Source organism: Belonocnema kinseyi, chromosome 1 (genome assembly GCF_010883055.1).
Source record: "Belonocnema kinseyi isolate 2016_QV_RU_SX_M_011 chromosome 1, B_treatae_v1, whole genome shotgun sequence".
Taxonomy (NCBI): domain Eukaryota; kingdom Metazoa; phylum Arthropoda; class Insecta; order Hymenoptera; family Cynipidae; genus Belonocnema; species Belonocnema kinseyi.
In genome coordinates this window covers 173,289,811-173,298,201 of record NC_046657.1, presented here as the reverse complement: position 1 = coordinate 173,298,201, position 8,391 = coordinate 173,289,811, and the positions used below count along the sequence as shown (strand labels likewise).

The 8,391-nt window shown below is 38.7% G+C and overlaps 1 protein-coding gene across 3 annotated transcripts in view; it reads right to left on the bottom strand.

Annotated features, from left to right (window-relative positions):
* LOC117171176 (mediator of RNA polymerase II transcription subunit 16-like) overlaps positions 1-8,391 on the bottom strand; it is a 59,446-nt gene that overhangs the window by 22,238 nt on the left and 28,817 nt on the right. For all 3 annotated transcript variants that reach the window (XR_004466852.1, XR_004466851.1, XM_033358244.1), the window contains exon 6: positions 52-197. Coding sequence is in view for 1 of the 3 variants with exons in the window: in XM_033358244.1 (XP_033214135.1) it covers positions 52-197 (146 nt within the window). In the remaining 2 variants the exon portion in view is untranslated. The remainder of the gene's footprint in view (positions 1-51; positions 198-8,391) is intronic.

The window sequence follows — 8,391 nt, the reverse complement described above, 5'->3', positions numbered from 1 at the left end:
TATGAATTTACAGAATAATGGCAAAGAAAGCGTAAATAAGGATTACTCTACCTTGTGCACTGCTTTACAAAAAGAGGTTTCTTGCCAAGGTACAAATGCCTGATTATGTCCACGGTTTGCCCACTCTGCATGCATCCTTCGACTGGACTTAGTTCAGAAACGAACAATAACTGCTCAGGTTCCACTCCATACTCTAACTGTTGAAATAAGATAAAGAAAATCTCATTATGATCTAAAAACTATAGTCGAAACAAAATTGAATCACAGAAAATTATTATAGAACTCGTATCCACGTACAACTTAGCCGCTCGAAAATTAGTTTAGGAATTAAATGTAAAAAAATTGACTCTCAAAAAATAGGCTTTCGTCGGAAACTACTAGACATACGAGCAACTCTCCACACCCTTAAGATTTGCGTCAAAGAGATTTTGTCAACAAAATAAAATATCAAGACATAGAACATTGTATAGATTACTTCTTTAGATGTTAAAAATTATATTCTCACTCGCTTAAAGAGGTTTACTAGATGCCACGGGCTATTAATGTGTATTCAAGACGTAGTGATTACTTCTCATGCGGCATAGGGTGACAATCCACTTTCTAGGGGCAGTGTATAATGAAAAACAAGTTTTTTTGTGTATCGCTGCCTCCCCTAAGGGCTTTAAGACCTTGTAGTTGGTGGGGAGGCTTAAACGTGTGGAACATAGGGGTCAAACGGACCTCGGCCTGCATGCGTATGGATATGGATGAAAGGATCACTATAAACAGGCTCTCCTGTTCTGCATGATTGTAGTATGATAGAAGGGTGAAAGAGCCTAGTTAACACGGGCCTTCTGGATCCATGGGCCGAGGTCTCTTCCGGACCAATCTCCAATTTCTGGAATCGGCACGGGCATGACCTGCGACCCGCACAGCGACCAAGAAACAGCCCTCCGTAAGTATGGTGGCCTGCAAACGGGTATTAATTGTGTTTCTCGCTCAATGTGATCACCCCCCCCCCAGCTATAGGTGTAGAGTGATCGTGCCCATGGCACTTTGGTACCTAGGGGTTATGAAGGTGTCCTAACGGCCTCTCGGGGACATCGGACGACCTTCCCGAGTAATTAGTCTTACTCTTGCATGCGGGGCTCTGCAGGGGTGAACCTTTTATTTCCCTAGCTACTCGTGGAAACCTAAATGGATCACGCAAATACACCAAAAGAAGAAGGAGGTTCAGACGTCCCTCTACTGGCAAAACAGAGGAACTATGAACCTTATTTACAAAGATTAGGGATGAATACAGGTGTGTAATATGTAAGGCAAAGCAAGAAAGCTGGTTTAATTTTTGCACAAACATCAAGGAAGGAGCAGAGGCGACTAAATTGGATAAGCACTTTTTCCAGACTTTACATGGGTCGGAGAAAGGGAGGCCATACCAATGAGATTTTTACCCCTTCCACGGTGAGGTGGCCTCTGAAGTCTGTCAGTCCTTACGAATCTCCTGGGCTGAATGAAATACATCCAGTCCTTTTACAGAGGGCTGGAGAGATCATCATAGAGCCAGTCCAGTAGTCTTCCTTCCGAAAACAGGCAGGATCGGTTAAACTTCACCCAAGGATTTCGGTCCCATTAGACCCACACCTTTCCTACTAAAAATAGTAGAAAGATTCGTGGATAGATATATCTGCGATAAGATCTAGTCCAGTAGGCCACTTCACAAAGAGCAATATGGCTGTAAGGCTGATCACTCGACCGACACGGCCCTAAGCAGATCAGTGTAAACCTAGTTCAAGGACAACTAAAGCAAAAAGTCGTGGAATGGACCTGCTGTGGTGCTTGGTAGTGAATGAATTGCTTCTCTGAGAGTAGATTTGTGGTGCAAGAAGACTGGACTATCGCTTAATCCAAGTAAGACGGACGCGGTTGTATTTACTAGAAGGTATAAATGCCGAAGCACAAGTACATTTAAACTGGGAGAACAACTGAAAATCAAAGAACGAGCTAAATATCTACGAGTCATTCTGGATAAGAAGCTGTCATGGAACGAGCACTTGGAAAACAAGTGCAAGAAGTTAGTAGCGACTCTATGGCTCTGTAGGAGAGCTATAGGAAAAGCTGGGGCTTGAGACCAGTGACACTTATGTGAATCTACACAGCGATCTTGCTACCCAGGCTAACCTATGCGGCGGTAGTCTATTGAACCAGAGTCGAACTGATTTGGAGCCCGTCCATCTCACCATCAACGCTGTAGCTGCGAAGATGGCCTGAAGATTAAATATAATAAACTTTTGTTATCTTTCGACAGTAGTGCGGATACCAATCGATAACGTGAGGAGGCCGACACTGTGCATCCTCAGGGACAAAATTTCCACTCGCCACTACCTCTTCGATAAGAAGTATCGAGTTAGCCTATACACTAAAGAGGAATGGGCTAACAGTGAGACATATCTCTACCCAGCGATAGAGACAACTGATTTACAGATGGCTACAGCGACAAGGAGAACGCAGGAGCCGGAAAGAATGGAATTGGCTTCAAAATCACGATAGAGTCTTAGGTCAAAGTTCTACAATATGAGATTATGGCCACGATCCAGAGCATCTACAAGGCAAATGAGTATAGAAATAAAAGAAAAATCCGTATCTGCTTAGGCAGCAGAGCTGCTATATATCAAGGGCAATGAGATACTGGACAGGCTAGCAAAACTAGCAGCATAAGAAAATTTTACTGGACCCAAGCCAGTTGTAGACACTCCCAGTAGGTTAGTCTCTGAAGAAATTATCAGTTGATTGACTGAGGAACATCAGAATGAGTGGGGTTTGGTTCCTGGTTGCAGACAGCTTAAGAAAACTTTTGGACTATATCCTACACTCTAAACGAGCGAAGGAAATATTTCAGCTCGGGAGGAACGAAGTCAAAAGTCCTAACAGAAATGCTTATAGGACACGGAAACCTCGGGTATCACAGACAAAGATAGGGCTTGAGGAACGTTCTCTCTGTCGCCTGTGTGCAAAAGATAATAAGACATATAATCATATCCTTTATCACTACCCCGCGATTACGGGGAAACGTATAACACTCACCGGCAGTTGCTACATCAATGAGTTAAAAATATCATCCAACAGCGTGGCTGCGGTTTTCTCCCTATGGACAGGGGTACGGAGTCACGCTTAGCCCCAAAAGGGGACACAAAGGGATCACCTAAGCGTCAGGGGCTGTTACGATATCAACCCAGAAGAATAATAATAAATAAAATAAATAATAAAAATAACTCCTTCGGACTTATAAAACGTTCTAACACCGACCTTGAAAAGTGAAACAGAATTGTTCGCTTAGAAATGACGAAGCACCGGATGCACCACAAATATTCAGCGATTGAAAGGGTAGTTCTACCACGACATTTAGGGGGTAGGGGCATTGTAGATGTCAAAAAACGGTGTGAGTCACAAGTTTTACCGTTGCGAGACTATTTTAACAGCAAACGAAATGTTGTGCTTTACAGTATCATCTTTCGAGCGGATTTTGATTATACGCCCTTAAATTTGTCCCCAGATGGGGCCTTGAATATCAGGGCAGAAACCATAGAGGAATTAGAAATACAATGGCGGCAGAAAGCTAGCCATGGCGAGCACCTCGAAACGTTAGATCAAAACGAATTGGACAGTGAGGCATCCAAAGAAAGAGTATTCTGTATCCAGAGACGGAAGGATTCGTCATTGCGATAAAGGACAAGGCTGCCGACACCAGGAATGATCGCAAACACGTGCTAAATCAAGACGTGGTTGACCGATGCCGATTACGTGGAGATATCAACGAATCCATCGAGCACATTCCAATGATGCTAGCTCTAAGAAAGCATTCAGAGATGACTGTTGTCACCTCCAACGCTCGTGGCCGCTCGTAACTGTATACCTACAACATTATCGCAGGAGGTTTTAAGCATCGTTTTAAATTAGTTGAATTAACTTATAACATTCTAATCCCAACAGTCACTTGACTTCTTAGTCCGTGGCTATGATGTATAACCGGGTTTACCCGAGTAAAAATGTAATAAAAAAACAATAATAATGTGGAAAGCATTCAGAGGTAACTTTTGTCACCTCCAACGTGATCTTATCGCTAAGGTGAAGGACATCAGGACTAATCTACAAAACACAGAAGACTGAGCAATGGAGATTAAAGAACAGGTTGATTTGGCGTGGAAAAACGACAATGAATTGCAAAAGTACCAAATTTCGAAATTAGATCCTCTGCAAATTTATTTATCAATTCGAAGCTAATCAAGTCGGCCAACAATTATTCTGGATATTGCAGAATTTTACACATTGGTAATTATTCCATTACTTTTCCTTATAAATGATAAATTTATCAAGCTACCCAGTAATAAATTTCAAAATGATCAAATTACGAAAGTAGGCCTTCTGCAAATTTATTTATAAATTCCAAACTTATCAAGTCGCCCAAGAATTATTTTGGATATTACAGAATTTTCCACATTGATGATTATTCCAATACTACAAAAGTGGCGAGTATTGAATTTTCTTTATAAATTATAAATGTATCAAAGTACCCAACAATAAATTTCAAAATGATCAAATTTCAAAATTAGGACCTCTGCAAATTTGGTTTTCAAAATTGCAAAATTTACATTAACCAAGTCAAGTTCGTTAGCCAGCCATTTTGGATAAAAATTCAAAAAGTGAGCGCATTTTGAATATTTTTGAGATGGGTACCTACTCAGACAGTGATTCTAAGAGCTCCGATTCAACGGTCGTAAATGTCAATAATAAGATACAAAAATCACCTATCCATTACAAGTGCTGTAAAGGAACTGTCGTAAAAAGTGTTGTGTGTGTCAATTGTGGTAATTCTTATCATAAAAGCTGTGCAAATCTGATTAAAGACCTCGTATACCTCAGTGATGCTCGATTCGTTTACAATAATTAATAAAGGAACAGGAAACTCTTCTGTATACTAAGGACGAAGAAATTAAGTTTCTATGGTGTATAAAACTAAGGAGTCTGATGGCACATCTCATATACAAGGTACGAAGTCATACCGTGACGCAATAGCGACAATAGTTATCAAGCCTGAAAACGAGGCTCAATCGTCTTCAGAAACTAAAAAGGCTGTAAAATCTAGCATAAACCCCAGTGATATATCAGCAGGTATCACCGCGGTTAGAAGTATTTCTGGTGGAGTAATAATAAATTGTAGTGATGTTGCATCAAAGGAAAAACTTCGTAAAGCTGCTGTGAACTTAGGCGATAAGTATGTTGTCAATGAGCCGCGAAAGGTCTACCCTGAAATAAAAATTTTAGGTTACATGCTGATGACATTGAGCAGGATGAAGAACTAGTAGAAAAAATTCGTAGACAAAACCAACTTGAGGCTGGACCGGATTTTAAAATGAAGATGCTTTTTTAAAAAGCAAATGTTAAAAATCAGAACTTTTACACTATTATCCTGGAAGTTGAACCTATTACAAGTCGAGTGTCATTGGAGAAAGGCATAATTCACGTTGGCTGGAGAAGTTGTACAGTGATTGATGACGTGAGCGTGTTAAGATGTTTCAAGTGTCTAAAATTCGGACACATGGCCAGGGTATGTAGACAAACTCATAACACATGTTCACAGTGTGCAGGAGACCACAATGAGTCAAAATGTAAAGCTACAGCTAACATATGCACAAATTGTAAGCACGCTGCAACCGTCCTTAATATACAGAACATATACTATCAGAATGTACGAGGACTTAGAACTAAATTGGTTGATTTACAGAATGCTGTCGCCTTATCTAGCTCTAATTATGATGTAATAACTTTCACGGAGACATGTGTAAACTCGATCCACTATGATGCCGAATTAGGTATGAAGGACTACATTATATATAGAAACGACAGGGATGAAAATACGATTCATTTTCAACGAGGAGGGGGAATCCTCATTGCAGTGCACTCAAAGTTTCGTAGTTTTGCTTGTAAAATGGCAGTTTCCACTGTGGAGCAGATTTTCGTTATTATATATCATGCATCATCACGAATACTCCTTGGCGCAGTATATATTCCCTCTCTCTCATCTCCGAATATTTTTATTGATTATTGTACTACTATAGAGACCATATGGGATTCCTATAGACTCACATCAGCTGTTATAATAGGTGATTATAACATACCAACAATTACATGGTCCAATGATGAACAAGGACTCCATATTTTATGGAGTGGTGGAGCGCAACTATCATCCTGCACTGGAAATAAGATTTCCCCTGAAAATTAGTGAATTTGGAAATGAAGAAAGTTACTATTTAGACTTTGAAAATGCAAACTTTGCGGCGATATCTTAATTTCTAGCGGCTGTGGACTGGGATCAGGCATTTGCGAACTCTTGTACCGATGAATGTGTATTCCTTTTTTACTCAGTACTGTATGATGCAGTAGACAGGTATGCACCTAGGCGTAAGGTTCGAAAGAACAAATACCCAGTATATTTTTCGCGAGAACTAGTTAAATTGCTTGCAAAAAAAAGAGAAGCTTATTATTAGAATAAAATTTCAGGCCTTCAATCGAAATATGATAATTTTTCAAACTTAAGAGCCAAAAATAAAACTTAAAAAAAAAATTGTCGCTCGCATCAAGTTCAAAATGTAGAAAATAATATCACATACAATCCCAAAGCTTTCTGGCGTCACGTCAATGAAAACAGAATTGAGAACGGATTAATTCCTATTATTATGTACCTTGGCGATAGGCAAGCAGATTCTATACCGGGCATATTAGAGTTTTTTGCTGACAATTTTGGTTCTGTATATGTAAATACCGATCTCCCTGAATACACGACTAGTAAACGAACATCTTTAGATGAAGGTAGTATAGGCATCACATTATTAGAAGTATTTGAGCGAATATGTTCAATTGATTGTAATAAAGGACCCGGTCCCGATGGAATAGCTCCTATATTCCTAAAGAATAATTGTTGCGCTATTGCTAAGCCACTATGGCTTCTCTATAATAAATTCCTATCGACAGGAGTTTTTCTGCAGAAGTGGAAATGCAGCCACATTGCTCCTGTATACAAAGCGGGTGTAAAGCTCACATAAAGAATTACAGACCAGTTATTATTATTAATTCAATTGTCAAAATATTTCCGAGCATAGTTGCAGACAAAATATCCGCCTGAAGTATAAATAATTTGGCCGATGAGCAACATGGTTTCATTTTCGGTAGAAAAACATGTTCTAATTTAACCATTTATACCCAATTCACAAATCAGGCACTAGATAGGAAATTACAAGTTGACGCAATTTATACAGATTTTTCGAAAGCATTCGACAAATTTAATCATTTGAGATTAATCCAAAAGCTCAAAGCTTTTGGATTTCATGGAAAGATACTAGAATGGTTTAATAGTTATATAAGTGGGTGGTGGCTATCTGTAAAATACAAAGGAATTTACTCCCATGAATTTGTCGCAACGTCTGGTGTGCCACAAGAATCTCACTTAGCTCCTATATTTTTAATATATATGTTAACGACATACCAGATTTATTTCAATTCATTAAGGCTTTAGAATATGCTGATGACTTAAAACTTTATAAGATTATTAATTCACTGGAAGATGCAGAAAATGTAGAAAGCGACCTCATTAACTTACAATTGTGGTGTAAGGATAATGGTATGACCTTCAATATTAGAAAAATGTAAAGTACTTAGATTCTCACGGGCATTGTATCCCATAGATTATCGTTACAAGATTGATAAGATAGAACTTAAAATAGTCCACGAAATGTGCGACATTGGAATAATTATAGATGATAAGTGGTCTTTTTTTCTATATTATGACCATATAGTAGGAAAAACTCTTAAAATGCTTGGCTTCATTAAACGTCATTCCAGAGAATTTAGACAAATCTCTACTCTACGCCTGTTATACCTCACATTGGTCAGACCAGTTTTAATGTATTGTTCTCCAGTATGGAATCCACATCACGCATCACAAATTAAAAGATTAGAAAGGGTATAACATAAATTTTTTATATGGGCTGCTAATAGACTAGGCCTTCCCAATCCACGTATGACTCATGATTATTCGGAAATTGCAGCTATTTTAAATATCAGTTCATTAGAGTCCAATCGAAAAGCACAAGACCTCCTATTCTTACAAAAAATTGTAAAGCCATAGCGTGTTTGGAACATCGTATTGCGAATTTTATTCAAACATCAGATTAAATATACTAAATGACCTAGATTAGTATAATGTTACTGTAATTGGGCTAATGTCTGTTATTTGATCAAATGAATAAATCAAGATTCAAAAATTCTATTTATAGCTATTCGTAATATTCAAAAAGTCGAAAATTTAAAGGTTGATGACCGTCTCAGCATAAAACACTAACCAGCTATGACTCTAGGTTG